The sequence below is a fragment of the Cygnus olor genome, chromosome 1 (assembly GCF_009769625.2).
Source record: "Cygnus olor isolate bCygOlo1 chromosome 1, bCygOlo1.pri.v2, whole genome shotgun sequence".
Taxonomy (NCBI): Eukaryota; Metazoa; Chordata; class Aves; order Anseriformes; family Anatidae; genus Cygnus; species Cygnus olor.
Window position 1 is genome coordinate 139,733,153 of NC_049169.1, and position 19,592 is coordinate 139,752,744.

The 19,592-nt window shown below is 44.5% G+C and overlaps 1 protein-coding gene across 4 annotated transcripts in view; it reads right to left on the minus strand.

The window, feature by feature from the left end:
* Positions 1 to 7,199: 7,199 nt before the first annotated feature.
* The window catches only part of CNGA3 (cyclic nucleotide gated channel subunit alpha 3), a 36,192-nt gene continuing 23,799 nt past the window's right edge, over positions 7,200 to 19,592 (minus strand). Inside the window, exons 7-10 of one of the 4 annotated variants that reach the window (XM_040546113.1) lie at positions 18,423 to 18,554; positions 16,172 to 16,279; positions 15,175 to 15,281; positions 7,200 to 11,801 (exon numbers count right to left, since the gene is read on the minus strand). In XM_040546113.1, the coding sequence (XP_040402047.1) occupies positions 10,393 to 11,801; positions 15,175 to 15,281; positions 16,172 to 16,279; positions 18,423 to 18,554 (1,756 nt within the window). In that variant the 3' untranslated portion in view covers positions 7,200 to 10,392. The remainder of the gene's footprint in view (positions 11,802 to 15,174; positions 15,282 to 16,171; positions 16,280 to 18,422; positions 18,555 to 19,592) is intronic. The other 3 variants (XM_040546047.1, XM_040545962.1, XM_040545861.1) reach the window with 3 other exon arrangements.

Consider the following 19,592-nt stretch of genomic DNA (forward strand, 5'->3'; position numbering starts at 1 on the left):
AAACAAAGCATGTGGAAGTGCACTTAAAATGAAGTTTTATTCTTAATTGCCTATTATGTTGACATTTTAAATAGACAATCCAAAGTCTTCCCTACATGTTATGTCATCACCATTTATTTAATGAATCGTTGTTCCTACTTATCAAGGCACATGATCAGTGTTGCAACATAATCTAAAGGGATGGCTACTGTATTTTAATCTCATCTAACAATAAGCAAAATTGAAAAATATTAAACAAGGCCTACTTCATGTTGTACACTTCCAACCATTAAATAAACTGTTAGAAAGTAAATACTACAGTTATGCTCATCTACTACATAAAGTATTCAGTAGGTTTTTAATTTAACTTTACAAATCATATCAGAAATAAATCCTTTACCTTTTGTAGTCTGTGTTTAATGTTAATTTCTCCTGTTGCAATATATGATAAAGGGATTATGCATTTTTAAGTGAAGACATAACTGGCATATCTCTTTCATAATACAAGCTACAGCTGATGTGCAGAGCTGAGCTTGTGCCTTGACAATTGCTATAACTGACTACTACAGATCAAATCAGTGACTGTGTGGAATTGGAATTGGCATTAAAAGGCATAGTTTTGAAATCATTGGAGAAAGAAAAGATGTCTTTCAGGATTATTTTAATAAATTCTTTCTAGTAATAGAAACAGACAACTGTTATGTAACTATGATGCTGAATAAAACAGTGACCTTTTTTCACCATGGTTCAGTGAAAAAGAAAACAAGTGATTTCCTTACTTTGATAAACTGCATATTAAATTATTTGTTTAGAAAATGTTGTAGTATAGCATAATTTGAGGGTTACAGATGCGTAAAAACTCTCCAGAAGTGAACTGTAGTGCTGTGGGGTCCAGCGCTGGTCTGCTCTTGAATCCAGGCTGACACAAGAAGGCTGCCTTGATGTGAGGACTGAGACTTGCTGGGGAGAGAAGGGCGCTTTGTCATCTGGTCTTTGATCTCTAGGTGGCACTTAAGGTATGCCTTCAGGATTTTCACCTCATAGCATGTCAGGTTTAAGAGGAAAATGCAAGGTAATCTAACGATAGTTCTTGCTGACTCATTTGGGTTTGGGGCATCTTTTACTGTAGATAGTGAAAATGGTTTCTGCTGAGCTGTTTTGTTGCAGGTACGAACTACGTGATGATACTACCGTCTGGTATGTACTACCATCAGTAGTCTAATACTGTTCAGACGATATTCCTGTAATACTTTCTATTCTGATGTAGCTATGGATCGTTGTTATATCTAACTGATAGGCATGTAAGTCATGTTTTTTTATATAGATCCAAAAGCTGGGCAGTCGATGTGGTTGGATAGGTATACAAAGTTCTCACAGAAGTGCTATCATCTTAAATATGTTTTTTCTATCTTCCTTTAGCATTAAGATTAAAATAATACATAATTGCATTAGCCTGTTTTAAAACTGTAGGCTTTTTTTTTTTTGAGGAATAATTTTCAGGTAAGATATAAGGACTTTTACGATTGACAAATTTTCCACTTAAAATTTCTACTTAATTTACCCCAAAATGCCACAGTATTGAAACCTGACCTCTTTAGCAGTGTTACAAATGTGCTAAACCTCTAGCAGGAGCAGCTGATAGTTTCAAATAAATAACTCTTGAAATGTTGTAGCTGCAAGCTGCTTTTCTGCCCTACAGGAGTTCCAATTTCTGTTGCTTGAAAGGCTTGTCAAGGCATGGAAAATGCCATTTCAGTTCTCTTCTTCTGGGCTCTGGGAACAACCTGAATGTCTTTCATCTTCACTCAGCCTTTCGGCGGGGTTTAGCAAATTTTAGGTCTACAGAATTCACCATGGATCTAGTTGTGCTTACCAATCACTTGAGTACTTCTCAAGTGACCCAGAACACAAGGCAGTGGTCTGATGCCAGGATGCTTGTGTTCTGCCCTCAGCGTGTCCTTAATGTGTTAACAAGAAAATATTTGGGGCATCTCAGCATTGTTGCATTTGACAAGTGACAAATGTATCTGAGCATTTCCCTCTGCACCCTAATAAATTGCCAAGATGCTTCCAGCCTTGGTGTGAAGGGGATATCAGGCTTTCATTTATATTTTGTAGTATTGTATGTCTCAAAAATGATTGTAATGCAAGATGCATTGAAAGGAATCATTGTAAATACTGAACAAATATGGGATTCTTTCAGATTTCCTTAGGAGTAAAGGAATAGTTTTGTTTAAACCTAGAGGTATGTTAGGACTTGAATTTGAAAGGAGCATGGAAACTTTAGGTGAAGGCTCTTGTTAGTTGCTGAAAAGATTTCAGGAGCAGCCATTGGAGGTGTGAACATAGTTCAGGTGACTAAGGAATACTGTTTTGTGAATTTCTGACTGGGCTTATCTTCTGTTCAGCAGGCACTAATGTGAGCCTGGACTGTGACAGCCAAGAAAGCCATCTCGCACCCCGTGCTTTGAGGAAAGCTGACACGAGAATGGGCTGGCGATGAGCCAGGCTCTCCATGCAGCTCTGTTGGGTTAGTCAGTCACACCTCTCATCTAACAGCTGAAGCAGGAGCTTCAGACCATGTGTTAAACCACACAGGAGTGGCAGAGCTGATATGCTGAGCCTACATGTAGGCTCTCGTATGGGCTCCTGCCTGCCCGTGTGGGTTTGCTCTGTGGAGCACGGGCCTATGCACTGCCAATGTTTGGTGGGAGGACAGCCCCCCCCCCAGTGTCAGCTTTAAGGGGCTTCCCTGGCACTATTGTAGCTGATTACCTCCAGGTACATTTTTAATAGACTTTATGTCACTGGGGGATTACAAAACTTTCTGGTTGTTTTGAGTACCTTCATCCTGAGGTGTGTGCCTTGTACATCATGCAGAACAACCACAGTGTTTCTCTCAGTGTTTCTTTGTTGAAAAGATGCAGGAGAAACTTCTTCCAAGTTTAGCTACAAAAAATCAAGCCTTTTCTGATGAAAGTTCAGCTTAATATTATTCACAAGAGTCTATAACAAATTACCTACTGCTCCCATTTGTACTTGTGCATAACTTCATTAATAATAGCTGAGCCTCTTAGAGTTCCTGAAGTGACCGAAGTCGTTGAAGCCTACAGTAAGCCAGCTGGGTCCAGGCTGTGTGCAGAAAGACCTACCTGTTTTTTTTTCTTGTTCCTGCACTGCAGTGGTGCCTTGGGTAGTTCTCTAACTGTGCAAGTGTCATGACAGCAGCATTTGTGTTCTGGCCTCTTGAAGCAGCTCCAGCAAATGTTGAAGCACCAGTGGAAACAAGCGTTACAGCTGCTAGGTGTAGTCAGCTGAAGAGAAGGCAACCTCTGGCCTTCTGATCTTGCACCATTTCAGGTTTGAATGTTTCAGAAGATAAGCTTAAATTTGGATGTTGATGACTGCTTTATTAAAAAAAAAAAAAGTCTGCAATAACTATCACTTATTTTCACTATAAATTGTTTTATTAGGTATATCCATTGTTGGTTTGTGTCAGTATTAGTGAAGACTGTTCTAAAAAGCAGCATGATTTTCCTGGCCAATGCAAGGATTGATGGCCTGCATTTTTGTCACCAAGTTCATAGCACCACCAGGGGCCTGACACAAATTTTATTAAGAAAAACCACTTTTATACTGGCCGTTATAGAAGGAATACCGCTTTATAAATAGAGTTGATATTGGCTTTTGCTTTTAGACATGTCAGTTCTTACCCTGATGAGAAGTTGACAACTCCATGAAAACGGCTCCATGAAATAACAGCGTTTATTTTTCTCCAGTACTTAATCTAAAGATGTCTTCTACTGTTGCCTTTTTTCTTCTGACATAATTGAAAAAGGTGTTGTATTGCTAGATTTCTCTAAGTGTTATTTTTTAGAAGTCATTTGGCAGGTGACTTGTGCTGTACGCAGTACAGCTGAGGTCTGTGTCACCGTAGCTTTGCCAAGTGAGCTGCTGACCTTCGGGAAGGTTTTCCTGCCACTGCCTGGCATCAGGCACACCGCCTTGCTGCTGGATGTGGGGCTGTCCCTCCCATCACTGACCCAGCATTTTTTGGTGCTTCTTTGGTTAAGTTTCTGACAGCAAAGTGTGAAGACCAAGTAATCTAATGATACAATTAAGCTTTTTTTTTTCGTAGTGTAATTGCTTTTAATATAATACAGGAAATTCATCAGGGAAACAAACCCTAATGCTGAAAGCATGCTTTCTAAAGAATCTCTGTGGTGGTACTGACACTGATTTTCTTTCTTTTTTAAATCAATCTCCATCTGCACGTGAAGAATCCTACGAACTTTGCGGAGTCACCCAAAATAAAGCAGGTGATCTTTTGGCATCACCGCCACTGAAGCTTACTCCTCAAAACATAACACAGGCTTCTTTATCTCTTTTGGGACGATCTCTTATTCCTGAACTAAGATCTCCAAGGGCATAGCCTAACACAGTTCTCGTCTGGCTTCATTTTAATGATGCTCCAGCAGCTGGGCTCTGCCCTTGCCCAGTCTCACTTTGCTGCATGCCCTGCAGTGAGCCCAGCTGAGAGCGTCCTGCATGCACCTGGCTGCTGGGTGAACCCTTTGTACCAACTGGTCCTGGCAGCAGAAGGGGGCTCTGCTTTCCTGGGGGCCCAGGTGGTGCTGTGTGGCTCTGCCCTTGCTGCTCTTGCTCCTCTTCACCCTCCTTCAGCTGCTGGTGTTTGTGGCTGCTGCAGTTCGGTGCTGGGAAACCTCAAAGCCTTGAAATCCTTTCCTTGGGAGCAAGCCTGCTGCTTGGATCCCATGTTGGAAAGGAAGTGAAAACCAAAGCTGGGGAGAAGCTTCCACCCTTATCCCAAAGTGGTTTTGCTTTCCTAGAAAAGCTCCATGGCTTTTTGTTGCTAGACATAAAGCTTTTGTCTGAGCTTTGCATGAGTGCAGTTTGAGACAGCTGTGTTATTGCAAGGAGATGAGGCGTTGCACTTTCAACTGTCAGGATCCATTAAAAAAAAAAAAAAAGAAAAAAAAATGGATTGTTTCCTTCACTGTGGAGTGCCCCAGGCCCCTGCTGGGAGAGGCTTTGTTGTGCTGGGCGTTGGTCTGGTGCAGAGGAACAAGCAGCCCCGAGGACTTGCTGTAAGTGGCCTAAATCCGTGCATAATGCGAAAGTAGTGGGGATCCCACTGAAGCTTGTTGGATAAACTGAACTGTTCTGCAAGTACAGAGTTTGCACTTCAGTGGGGAACTGGCAACTGGTTCTCCTAAAAAGAGTGGATCTCTGCAGCACGGCCTGTTTGATTCAGTTCTGGAGGTGACGCAGTGCTTAAAAAGAAAAAAAAAAGTCCTTTAGTGCTTCTCTATCTCCTGTGGACAGTCAGTGACTGGCCACTGGTTCTTCGAGGCACCTGCCCAGTGCCTGTGAGGCTCTGGTGACCTTGGTGGGGCCTTGTCTCCAGAAGGAAGGGGGGGAAACAGCCCTTGGTGATAAGAACAGAAAGCTTTATTTTTCTGGCCTGGAAGATAAAGAAATGATGCATCAAAGGAGGAAAAAAGCCGAGAAATTAGGAACTACAAATAGGACAGGTCTCTGTTAGAGCTGAACGGTGGCAACCTCCTCGGCCTCCTGTGAGGACAGCTTCGGCACAGCCATGGCGCCGCTTCCTGCCATCGCCCTCCAGGAGCCAGGCAGAAGTGGCAGAGCTGATGAAGGAAGCCTTTGTGAGAGCTGCTGCTGCTCCTGCAGCAAAGTCTGTGCTCATCCTTGAAGAGGAGGACACCCCACGGCCTTGCCCCTGAGGCTCTGGAGACTGCCCGCTCTGCCTCAGGCGCGGCGGCAGCAGCTCCTCAGCAGCAAAGCCGTGAGGGGGGTTGGCGGCAGCAGGCCCCGGCCTTTGCTTTTGTGAGCCCAGTGAGTAAATTTGATCTGGAAACGATTGCAAAATCTGAATTTTGGGAACAAAAGGCCAGACCGCTTCTAGACCCGGAGGTTGTTCCTCAGGGCTTGTATGTGTTTCCCTCCCCTTCCACCTCTGGCCCAGCCGAGGGAGCGGGGCTTTCCCGGCCCCCCACAGCATCCTCCTTTCATCTATTCTCTGCTGTGAAATCAGCCGCAGGGGGAAATGGGGATTCCCGGGTTGATGGCTTCCCTCAGGAAAGCTGCCACAGCTGAAATCCTGCACTTCAGCTGCCTGTACAGTTGCCAGACCCATCTAGTGCATGATTCACTTTGCTCTCACAGGAGTACACAAAGGGTTTTTATGGATGCTGAATTATGTAAACACGGGTTTGATTCTCTTTGTCTGTTCCAGGGTGGAAACATCAATAGAAGAGCCAGGGGACTCCGAAGCCAAGTGTAAATGCTATTGTGTCACCAGCCGGCGTGTAAGGATGAAGAGCGGCTCTCCTTTACTCGGCCTCCCTGCCCTATCTCCTTGGACAGCCGGGGCTGGCTCTGGCTGACGAAATCCTTACTCATCCTGGCCGGCGGCAGCAGTACGAGAACAAATCTGCCTTGCAGACCAGCAGGCAGTGGTGCTGCTCTTCGGGGGGAAAGGAAAACGAACAGTTTGTTTCTTAATGTAAAGTACAGCCCTCTGTGCTCGTTGGTTAATAAATATTTGGCAGGAACAGAACTGTAAAGCAGATGTCTAAGAGGGAGAATTAAGTGCAGGGGTTGCTCCTTCCCTTGGTGCTTCCTGCACGAAGATCTGCGCCGTCGGGCTGCCTGCAAGCAGCGGCTCTAGCTGCGGGTGTGTGCACACCCTGTCCTGTTTCCCTGTCCTGTTTCCCTATCACCGCCCTTTCTCTTGTCCCATTCACTGGTGTGAATTTTCCAGAGCAGCTGTTTCTACTGTAGCAACTGTTAAAATAGTAGGTGAGGGATGTGGGCAAAAGGATGGGGTGCTAGTGCATTATTTGCTGCTCTGGAGCCAGACCGTGACTTGGGGCCCTGTCCCTAGGGAAGATCTCTGCAAGCAGGACCTGGCGGATGGTGGTGTTGCTCCATCAGTTTTACCCTCCTGCACCTGCGGCAGATGTTAAAATGGTCTGCATCTCTCGGATGCCTCAGGTTGGAGCAATGCTACCACCCCATGGCCACCTGCTTCAGCAAGGTTATCTACTGCACAAGCGTGGCACATGAGCACTGTGTCCGTTAAAGCCCCATTTGCGGAGGAAACACAGCGCTCGGGCGCCGGTGCCTGCATCCCACCTGCAAGCACTGCACCAGCATCAAAGCTGGGCACGGAAAGCAGGCGCTGGGCCAGATGCCCTGCAGCAAGGGGAAAACGCGGTGATTCCCACCTGGATTTTCCTCACTTCAGATCTCTGCTCCAAGTACTGATTTTCTGGGCCCTGTGCTATCAGCAGTATCAAAGTCTGATAAAACACTAAAAACCAGGGGCAGAGGGATAAGAGAAAGTACAGAGTTGCTCATATGTTACTCAAAATGTTTTAATGTACATGCTGTATCCACATGAAAGGGGAAAAACATCTTACAGAGATGAAAGACAACGAAGGACGTGATTTTATAATGCCAAAAGCTATACATTTCAAAGTGACTGAAGCCAGTAGCAGTAAAAGATCTTTTTGTGGCATGTGTTAACCAGTCCAAGAGGCAAGGAAAAGGGAAGGGCAGCTATGCTGTACCTGGTGGCTCAAGCTGTTGGACCCATCAGGTAGACAAGCACTCTTGTCTTTTGGGAGGACGGCAGCTTTAACAGGTATAAATTCAGTATAAGTAGTACTTGGAGTGGTTCTATTTGTGCATCTCCAGCAGGCTAGAGCAGCTGCAGTATGGTGGGTAGATAGTGAGGTTTCTACAGAGAATTGACTGATGCAGAGTATGACAATAAATACGGAACCCACTCCCCCCCCCCCCGCCCCGGAGCAGCAGGTGGCAGCAGTAGTTACGGGAGGTGCAGGCCCCAGCTCTGTTATGAAGTGGGAGGTGGTGGTTCAGCGATTGCGTCCTCCCCCCTCTTGCGCTGTAAGTGATGTGCGACCACCCAGCCCCACCTCTGGGCGGTGGACCCCTGCAAAAGCAGCCTCTCCTGGCCCCCACGCTTCTCTTAAGCCCTGGGAGAAACTGAGGCCAAGGCTCAGCTCAAGGACCAAAGCTCCTGCTGCTGCTGCCCGCACACAGCTCTCAGTTGTAGTCAGTGGAAATCTGGATACAGGGGTTAAGCCCAGCTGTACCAAGGTCCGTCCGGCTTCTGGACTGACAACAACACTTCACCATCACCGTCCCTGGGGGGTGTTCAAGGAAAGGTTGGATGTGGTGCTTAGAGACATGGTTTAGTGGGTGACATTGGTGGTAGGGGGATGGTTGGACCAGATGAGCTTGGAGGGCTTTTCCAGCCTTAGTGATTCTGCGATCATTACTATTCAGACAAGCCACGTGTGGCTGTCTGGCTGTAACGCTGTAAGCCGAGCGGCGCAGCAGCCCTGCACCAGCCGGTCGGCTGTGCTGAGCAGGCTGGAAGGCGCCTGGCCCCGTGCTGCCCAGGTGAAGCTGCTGTGCCTGGTACAGCTCTGCTCGGGCAGGTGAGGCAGGCCCAGTGTGGAGATGGGGCCAGAGGATGGCCAGGTTTCTCTGCCTTCAAACTGCATGGGTGAACCTCCTCCTGCTCGAGAAACGGAGCTTGTAACGTTGTAGCCAGCTCTCACCGATGTTAGTTGGCACTGTGTATTTTCCACCGTTTCCAGCATCAATTAAGTGAGTGACTGGTTAATTTGATGGCAGGAAGATTTGACGTTAACGTATGTGCTCTCGCCAGCAGGCTGCTGGCCCACAGCTACCCTCTGTGAAGCCTCAGGACAAGGCAGAGAGGCCGAGCTCTGCTCTCCAAAGCACCCCTCGGCTGCCACTGGTTGCACCACAGCCTGGTTTCACCAGCGGGTCCCTGCAAAGCTAGCCCTGTGCTGGGGACAACTTGCAGCCCTCGCTCAAGTCCAGGAGCCTTCGCCTGGTGGCCCCTGTGCCAGTACTGCAAGCCAAGCCCCACTCCCTACTTGCTGGCAGATTTTTCTCTCACCGGGCTCAAAACTGTTCACAGGAGGGGAAAAGTTGCTTGCCCAGAGACAAGCATTTACTCAGCTAAATCCAGAGGGAGAATGTTAGAGAAATCCCTTCAGAAACCTGGAAAGAAACTGGAAGCAGTGGGGCTAGAAGAGGAGGGTGGAGGAGGTGACCCCTGAAGCCACAGTGTGGCAGAACAAGGAACCATCTCAGTGCTGTGCTGCCCTGGATGTGACAGCAGGCTGAGCGGGCCAGGCCTGGGCACTCGCCTCAGAGCCAGGCCCTGGCAGTCACCAGGAGGTGACCACCCTCCGTCTGGCAGAAAAGCAACCGGCACAGTCAGGCTCCTATCCACAGGACCCAAGTAAAATTTGAGAGCAGATGTGGCCTTCATTTTCCCTAACCAGTGGAAATGTGGTAGTGTGACAGCTACACAGGAGAAAAGCTGACACTAAACAGCAGAGAAAGGTGGTGCAGGAATCATTAAATGAAATAAAAAGGAAGAAAACACAGGTCTAATAGCTGGAAAGACTTTGCAACAAAGGACTTGCCCCCCCCCCGAAGCCTGTGGGGAGAGAAGGCTGGCTGGCAGACAGGGACAGCCCGTCCTGCTGGCCCTCATAGTTTCCTAGTAGAGATCCTCCTGCACTGACCACTCGCCCCCACTAGACCCTACGTACAGGAGCTGCATGCACCAAGACCCTCTTGTCTCTTCCCAGGTTTAGTGAAGCTGTGTTGCCACAGACATCTTCCACCAGCGAGCTTCTGGGGACTCCCTTCCAAGTGCGCAGCGACTGCCAGCACGATCCTTCCTGCGGGTCCCGGCTCAGGAGGAAAGACTCAGACACGAGCATCCGGATGCGTGGCCGTGCCATACGCACATGGGGCTGCACTGCACAGGCCAGGTGCCAGCTTCTCCTGAGCTGTAGTCCTACAGTTTGTGCAGACTGCTTCACTGTGAAAGAACAGAGATTTTGAGAAGCCCAGCTGTGCATCCACGCATTTAAGAGGCTAGCAAGGTAGCAAGGTAGAGCATGTACCCTACAAATATTGTTAAGCCGTTTAAAAAACAATCCCTCTAGTTTAAGCACAATGCCTTCGTAACACAACATGCACGTGAAGAGACGATGTGTCAAGGTGTACACATGCCACACACAGAAGACGTTCTGAGCATGACTTGTAAGAAACCCACTCCCAGTACCAAAAAGTACCCAAATGACAGACCAGAATCTCCCCCTATGAAGAAGGTGACAATGTCCTATTTACAAGAAAATACCACTTCAGTTAAAAAATGCTAAAAACCGTTCTCTTGAGTCCATATAAAAATAATCATGGCTCTGTATGCACACACATATTTATGTACATTTATGGCTTTCACATGTTTCAACCTTCTCCATTAAGTAAGGAAATATGAATACTCCATCAGTTATTTTTCTGCTCCTCAGGTTTTTCGGCCTCTGCTTCTCCAACTGATAAGGTGCCGCTGCCATATTTTTTCACTCTGGTTTCTACTCTGGCAAGTCTCTGCTTCACTTTTTGTTGAGAAGAGCTGTATTCTGCCAAGAGCCTAGCAAACCTAGTCTGCAGCGTGTCCAGAGCTGTTTCAAGTCTTTCTACTTTTTCTTCCAAGTCTTTTGGGTCAGCTCCTGCTTTTGCTGCTTCCTCATCTATTAAATTGTCTTTCATCAGAATTTGTCGCCCTTTCTCTTCCAGAGCCTTTTTGGCTTCTGGATATTCTGTGAGAGCCTCCATTAAATCATCTTTAGACAAGCAGAACAAATCAGAATAACCAATACTCCTTATGTTGGCTGTCCTCCTGTTGCCAGATTTGCTACCTTTGATGTTCAGGATGCTGATTTCACCAAAGTAGCTGCCATCGCTTAGGACTACAAATTGGGTTATGCCATCATCTGCCACCACAGCCAACTTTCCCTCTTTAATAATGTACATTTCTCTCCCAATATCTCCCTTTTTGCAAATGTAGTCCCCAGGACTGAAGACCGTAGGTTTCAGTTTCAGCACCAGCTCAATGAGAAGTCCAGCTTCACAGTCCTGGAATATGCGCACTTTCTTCAGCGTGTCCAAGTGGACATTGATGGCAATTTCAGCCTTCAACTTGTCGGGCAGATTTTTGAGAACCTCCTTCTCATCCACCGTTTTCTTGTTGGTCCAGAGGTAATCAAACCACTTAATAACCCTGGCTTCCAAGTCCTTAGTCACTTTTCGGAAGTGCATGTACTGCTTAATAGAATCAACTTTGGCCTGGAACTCTGCCCTGGAGGCATTCATGTTGGAAATCATGGAGCCCACGTTACCGACAATGGTAGCGAAGATCAGCACGCCCACCAGGAAGTCGATGACCACAAAGAGATACTCTTCATCCTTCACCGGGGGCGGTGTTTCTCCAATGGTGGTCAGCGTGAGCGTTGACCAGTACAGGCTGTAAATGTACTTCCTGGACAGGCGCCCGTACTCCGGAATGGACACGTTGGGGTAGACCCACGAGTCGGTTCCAAAGCCGATGAGCTTCGAAATGGCGAAGTATATGCACGCGTTCCAGTGGATGATGATAAGGATGTACAAGACAAGATTTCCAATGCGAAACATGTTTGGATAATTTGTCCGGGTTTCCGTGCGGTCAAAAAACTCAAACAGTCGGGAAATCCTCAGCAAGCGGTTAAATCGCAGCTCGGGGTAGTTCAAACCAAGCTTCAGGTATGCCAGGTCTGTTGGCAGAAGAGACACCACATCCAGTTTGAACTGCACAGTTTTGGTATAATGGTCTCGTAATTTCTTTTCATCTTGAACTAGCAAGCCTTGTTCAAGGAAGCCTTTAAAGAATAAAAAAATATATATATTTTACTTGTTAGAATAGAAGGGCGGTTCAGAATTACCACAAACAGTACTGAGTGACCTACGTTTCAGATACCTGGAAACATTAAAACTCGTACTGCTACGCATATTGACACGAATAGACTGTGAGATCATTAAATGAAAAACACTTCACTGTAAATTGAAATATTTCAATTAAGTTTCTAAACAGGTAAATAACAATGTAGAGCATTGACTCCATTACACCACAGTGCTCCCCGCAGCTTTCTGCTCTGTTCTGGGACAGCTGACTCTCTGTCGTTTAGCTATCTTTGCAAAAAGAACAGGGAAATTTGTATGCCTAATTTTTCACGAATCGTTGGCATGACAAATAACCGAAGCTAAGTATGTGTTGAAGCAATTGTGTATAAAATCAGAGTTGAATATTTTTAAATAAATACCAAGAATAAGTAGGTTTAATGGATTACCAGAAACTTTTTCAGAACAATATAAATACCCCTGAGATCATGAAATCCATTTTTTCCCCCGAGCCAGGCTTTTTCTCTTGTACCCAGTGTTAAAGCTGACAGGAGTTTCTTTTTCATTCGGAGAAAATGGTTTGCTTTTCTTTGTGAGCTTCCAGGGAGAGAGCTACTAAGCAGAATTCTGTACATCAGTACTTTTTCATTCAAAAGATTTTGGAGTGTATTAGATTTTAAGAATTATGAGAAGACTTAAACCGCATCCGTGTGAGACTACTCATAGACAGGCTGCCTGAGCAGTACAGCCGCAGTGCTGGTTTTTACCTCAGAAAGCTCAAGGCATTAAATATATTCCATGGGTGAAGTTATTCACTGTAAAACACTCACTGCAATGACGAGTGGAGATGCTCAAGTGCCTGTGCAGTAGGCAAGGCAGGAGGAAAAGTGCACTGAGCAAAAAGCAAAACATTCCCTGTTTATCAGGGATTATCACATTTTGCTGACCTTTTGGCAATCTACAAGCAGCGACTTTCGCAGAGAAACATCTGCGGAGGAAGAGCAAGCTGCACAGCAGCTGTACAGCATCGCTGTATTTCTGGAATGTCTCCAGATCTGTACATCTGCCTCGTGTATGTGTGGATCAGTCTTCACGTGTCTGTAAATTGATGGTGACTACAAATGGAAGCAGTTCTTCTGCCATAGATGTATTACCTCCCAGGAAACTACTGAAAGAGCTGGTCAAATGTGCCCTTATTAACAGTGTTATGCACCTAAACAGAAAATCAGGACAACTGCGTTTCCGACTCACCATTATAAAAACTAACTTTGAAAACACCTTCCTCCTGAAAGGAGATAACAGCTCCTTTGCTCTTTTTTGTCCCCTCACAGACCTGGATTCCTGCAGGAAAACCTTCTGAAAGCATCAAAACACGGTGTATGCTAGTTTTGACCAGCTGCTGAGAGGTGAGTGCTTTCTGCCTCACAGTACGCAGTCACCAGGTAGGTGAAATATGGTGAAACTGCTCCTGCAGCCGCCCCACAGAGAGGCTGCCATGGATCACGGTAGCTGTGGGGCTGCCCAAATCCCGGTTTGAAGTCACCCCTACCCTTAGACAGCCAGGAGCCACACTCCTCCCCAAACCAGCACCTTTGTCCCCAGGGCAGGTGGACCTTGCAGAGTTAGCGGAGAAGGCAGCAGGCGCAGGCAGAGCCAGGAGGGGTTGTTAAGTGAGTTGTCGAAGATTTCAGCACCTCGAAGAACTGACTCCCGCATTTGAGCGCCTGAAACTGCAGCACACACCTGCACCAAAGCGTTCAGACCTCTGAGGCATTTCTGCAGCTCCAACCCAGGCCTGCAGAGCCAACCTTCTCACCACGCTTTGGCAGCCATGCAGCCATCATCAGGACAGACCATGTAATTTTTGTAACTTGTATTGCCCAATTTCTGCTCCAGTAATTCCCTTCACAGTAACAGATAAAACTGCAGAAGAGGAAGTCGGAGGACAGAGTTGGCTTTTTAACAGATGTTGTCTTATACAAAGTTGAAGCCCACCTACCCCCCAAAATGAGAGTCTTGAGATTTCAGCCACTATGTGAAACAGACCTTTCTGTTGAATGAGGTATTTGCTAGGTTTAAGAATTTAGCTTGCTGCAATGGGTTGTGTGTCTCCCAAAGTGACAGCATTTTTAGCTTGTCTTGTAATTATATTTACAACTTGTCACAAGCCGTAATTACCGTCAAGCTGTCAGCATTATTCAAAAAAAAAAAATGTAAAAATCAAAAAGATTTCAGAAGAACTCTCATTTTTATAATGATCTGTGCAGTTCTGAACCTTTTCAAGGCGCATTTGGATCTGTGGCTGTACCAGTAAACAGAACGAGCCAGGACACATTTTCTGTCCCTGAGAGCAGCTACCATGACAGCTTCTATTCATACACTGAAATTCTCCCAGCCCCCTCCAGACATAATACCACGAACAACTCCCAGCTCTGCTGTACCCCCAGCTGTGCCCAGATATTGCTAGAGGGAGTGCTAGCTGGAATAGATCAAATTGCATCAAGGACTACTCTAGCAATTTAATGGTATGGATCAGTGCGTGTCATTGTTAGGCCTATACCATGACCTTGTTTAGTTTAAAACAGATGCTGCCTTTAAGGCTAGAATCAGTATCAGTTGGGCACACTCAATTGTGAAATCTCAGCCTGTCTAGACTACAGAAACAGGGAGAAGAAGCTGAAGAGAAACACATCATTAAAGATATGAAAGGGTCCTCACAAATCCTTTAGCATCACACTTCCTTCAGGACTGCAGAAGAGGTGCCTGGGCTAACCCCACGCCACCACCTTGCTGGATTAGCCATATCCTACACACAGCCAGGACCACTCAGAGCCTACAGCTGCCAGCCGAGCAGTGCTACTGTTGTCTAGCAGAGGGCTGCAGGCTGGAGCCCGAGGAAGGTGCCAGGTCTTGCACTTAAACTCAGTTGTGTCACTTCTGAGCAGGCTGCTGCACAGCTTGGCTAAGAAATCAGTACTTGTGGGATGCAGCTGGCTTCTTGCTCAATAATATGCACGAACAATATATCATGCCCAGAGTGGTAGCAGCATTGGAAGTGCCTTATTCTTCCCCTCTCCACACAGCCTGTTAGTGTAGCTTTGGAGAACGCTATTCAGTCAGCACTTGGCATGCCTACTAAGCACTGATAGGACTGAATTTGGAGACAAGTGAAATTCAGGTGTTGGTAAGTCCAGCCTGAAAACAATCCATGACACTTCATCTTCCCAAAGCCTCCATTGCTGGACTCTGCTCAAGACAGGACATTACACTGCTCAGATCTCACAAGGGAATTTGTTTCTAGCTTTTACATCCACATTTCTTCTGAAAACACTATAAATCCGAAGAAACACTCACCTGTCCTGAATCTAACAAACATGTCAAAAACATAGATTACATCAGAGCAATAGTCCAAGAACAGCCATACTTTAATATGGTCAATTTGTAGCTCATCAAAGCAGGCCCTAAAGAAAGAAAGAAAAAAGATGCAAAAAACATTACACCAACTATATAAGCAGAGTGTGTTCTAACAGCATGTTAGTGCACGTTACTGGCACTGAGCAAGTTAAGGGCAGCTTACCTCCATGCCTAGACATCTGTACACTGAAGCTATGTCTAAATAGACACTAGGATCTTTCAGAATTCGAAGTTGTTTAGTCCAGGAGCAGAACTCAATCACGTACTTGCCACACATGCAAATATGGAGGGATACACATATCCCTACATATAAACACGCAGCAGATTTCATGTGAGAGATCCCCAGGCATCCCAGTCTCACTTCTATACACATCTTAATTAAGATGACTCCCAAATAAAAGATTTGCTTCTGAGTGGTAAACTATCTCCACCTCTCCCTGCCATTTGGCACAAAGTGAACCATTTCCATAGCACTCCCTTAGTTTGACTCCAGTTGTTTTTTCACATTTTAAAAGGGAAAAAACTCGAGTAAAATCCTCCTGCCCTTCAAGCATCTATAGATACCTCATGTTAATTTAAGATGACCCTTCATTGCCCACACCTTCACTACTGTTCCTTGCTGGAGGATCAGCACGGGTTACCGTGCCAGTGGCCAAGGCACATCACCGCATCTAGCCAGTAGGTGGCACGCAAAGGCCACAGCCAGCGCTCATGGGGATGCTCGTTGCAAGTTACTTTTTTTTTTTTTAAGGCAGATGAAAAGAAACACTGGCCATATACTCACAGTGAACTGTACGTGAACTGTAAATCTCCTAAATCTCCTACCCCAAATCTCCTACCCCAAAAAACTACAGGGAGGGAGGAGGAGGATGTATACAGGAAATGTAACGAGACTTTAAATTTGAAACCTAAAATTGTTATTGACTTCAATCCATACCTGCACACTAGCATACACCAGTTATAGAACACAGGTGCTGCAATTATGGTCAGCCAGTTGTAGTACATATTGCTTGAAGGATCTATCACAAAGATCTCTTTTTTCTTCCTGGAAAGTAAAACACGTAGCTTTATAGTGGAAATGTACTGAAGCAGCCTTCTGGAACTCCCTCTTCCGGAGGCTGCTCATCTCATGATTAACTCACAGCTGCCTAAGAAGAGAAAGTATCCACACCAGCATCCCAGATGAGATACCAAGTACTAGCTTCATCCTGTCTGGCACACTCTATTTCTGCTTGACCCAGCTTTGGAAAAAGTAAGTGAGAGTGGAAAGCAAAACAGAGCTAGTCAAATTGCTGAAAATAACATCCTTTCTGCATACGACCCCCAGTAAAGACAAAATAAAACATTAAATCTTTCATATCATCATTCCAGCTAGAAGAATATGGCCCACTGCTAGAGGAACAGCCTTCCTTTGCAGATTAATTTTGATGGTTTTGACAAATCCTTCTATTACAGAAATGACTGCATGAACACGCATTTCAACAAGTAAAACACAAATATACTCAGATACATGTTTACACAAGTAAGGCTCTGTGTGCACACACAACACGCACGCACATACACGTACACCCCCCACACACACTGCGTGACCAGAACTGAAACATGTATTGTGTAGTAAAAGCAAATTTCACACATTTGTAGCCTAGGCTCCCTTGGCCTCACCACAGAGTGATGCTAAATGAAGCACAGAGGCCTGAAGCTTAGAGAAGTTTTAAACAACAGCCTGGTGAAGTGGCGCATGTATAGTATGCTTCAAAGTGCCTTTCTCCAGCAAGAAAAAGCTTGATATTCAATAGATAGCAAGTAGGCATATTGTAGATAATAAGAGGAAAAACATACTAGTGGATTGTGAGGTCCACAGCTGTAGAAGTTATTCCAATAGTGACAGGTGATAGCGTGATCAGTGAACTATATAATAGCGCAGGCAATCCTTGGATATGTATTAGTGTGACTTTTCCAAATCTCCAAGAATGAAAAAAAATATATAAATGTCATGAGAATTTATTTCATATTTGTATATATGTCTGGAATTATACATGCTATCAGCTGAATGTACAGATTATAATGTTATAATGTTAGTAAAGGAAGCAGCTTTAATCTAAAAACTATTTTCTTTGCCATCTTCTGGCACATTTGACCAATTTCTTCAACAACACTGGTCATCATCTCAAAACTGGTGACCACAAAATCGGGTCTTCGCATGATAGAGTGCACTACCTTTTAGACACTGAAACATTTATTACCTTTGCTGAAATGTTTTTAAATGTTTTAGGGTACCATGAAGCTCAGGCTGTCATTATACAGTAACTGAAGCTGAGGAGAATTGAAGACAATCCTTAGATCAAAGGCTTTCAAATCAAATAAAGCTTTGATTAAGAAAGTCAAGATCTTGAGATTGATTAAATTCCATTTGGAAGCTATTCCTAACGACATGTCCTGATGCCTACATAGCACATGCCACCATATGTTAGATTCATATATTTCAAGTTTATATATTTATATAAAGTTTATATATATATATAAACTTGAAATATATGAATCTCACATACTGCTTAACTGTGAAGTCCACCGAAATGCATTTTATTTTTATCTGCTACCATTCTTATTTTGTATGACTGGTAATACTAAACAGTGTTGTGTTTGGATATGTTTTGGGGGAACAAAATAAGACCAGCATCCATTTCCACCAAAAGCATTCAAATGACCTCATTTTGTTGCAGAAATACAGTGGTACCTCCTAACCAGCAGGAGCAAACTTTAGTAATTCTAGTAAAGACCTGTACATGTATGTCTACATGTAAAATTTTTGCCTTTCATCCAAAATAGACTTTTGGTGTGTCAGCTCTGAATCATTGCAGATATTCCGGAACCACGAAAAGCAGGTTTGCAAAGAAGGCTGCTATCCTAAAATGGCCCGATAAGAATAAAGTGATCTTGAACAGCAAACCAAATTGACCAGCGGCAGTCAAACTCCCTTTTACTGCTTATGACAGGTGTAAAGACAGGCACTAAAGACAAAAGTTTGTTGAGCACTTGCACCTTTTCAAAGGGGAAAATGCATTAAAGATTTGACAGGATAAAATTCTGCAGCCTATGGAACAATAATCGTAGTGCGAGTGTTACAATGAAATGCCATACCATGCTCTGGAACGCAGGAGGTACGTTACAAGCACATTCTTTATACTTACTCTTCTTTTTTTTTGTCATCTTTTTTGTCATCTTTTTTGTCATCTTTCTTTTCCTCTTTCTTTTCCTCCTTCTTTTCCTCCTTCTTTTCCTGTTTCTTTTCCTCTTTAACCTCTTTCTTTTCTTCCTTTTTGCTGTACAACATATTGTAAGTCTTATCAATATTACCAGTTTTCTAGCAGGTAGGGGAGAGGATGGATGTTGAGGTACAGGAAACTATTGATCTGGACTCTGGACAGAGTAGGACAGGATTTCTCAACGGAACCATTCACCCAAATGGTATAAATGGTTTACAGGCTGAGCCCTTTCAAACCAACACAACCACATTACACAATTAGGTATCCAGCTGGCTGATTCTGTGCATTAGGCACCCATGCCTTCTTGACCTTTTTACACATTAATGTACCAGGTTGGTTTTAATTAAATGCTTCCAGTTCATTTCTTCCTTTAGAATTCAGCTATTTAAAAAGAAATCTATTTAATGATAATAGACCTTGAAATGGCTTAACAAACTGCCAATTTTCGCAGCATATCCAAAACCTCACAGTGACTTGTCTGAATCTTTAATGATGATTAAATGCACTGAGGCTGAATCTCTACTCACAGTTCTATAAAACCAACATAGCTATAATTAATTGATTACCTCTGGCTTCAACAATTGCCTTGGAGAAGAACCCCAATCAATGTTTGAACAAAAGCAGCAAGTGTAGAGAAAAGAGATGCATCTCATTACACTTAATCTCAGACATCTACAGATGAGGTAGTCACCTAATAAATGTTTTATAGTCAACGCAATTAATTTGACCTATTTTAGCAGTAGGATGAGATGACTTGTGCCTGGAAGAAGATAGCAGTCACCAATTTTAAGATGAATATGATAGGTCTAAGAACAGCTTTCAACTATCAGCAAAGAGGTGAAATTCTCGTTCAATTCTCCTGTTCCAATTTTTACCCTTAGACATTTCCATAGTGATGCAGTATCGCAATGTAATTTGGAAAATCTCAGACTCATTTGCTAGAAGAAACCTGAAATCCTGCACTCCTTTACGTTCAGGGAAGTATCCCTCAAATTAATCAACACCACTGAAACCTTTAAAATTACACACCTCAGTGGAACAAAACTGGAGAAGAAAAGAATTTTTGTGTTGACTGACTTATTTACGCATGTATCT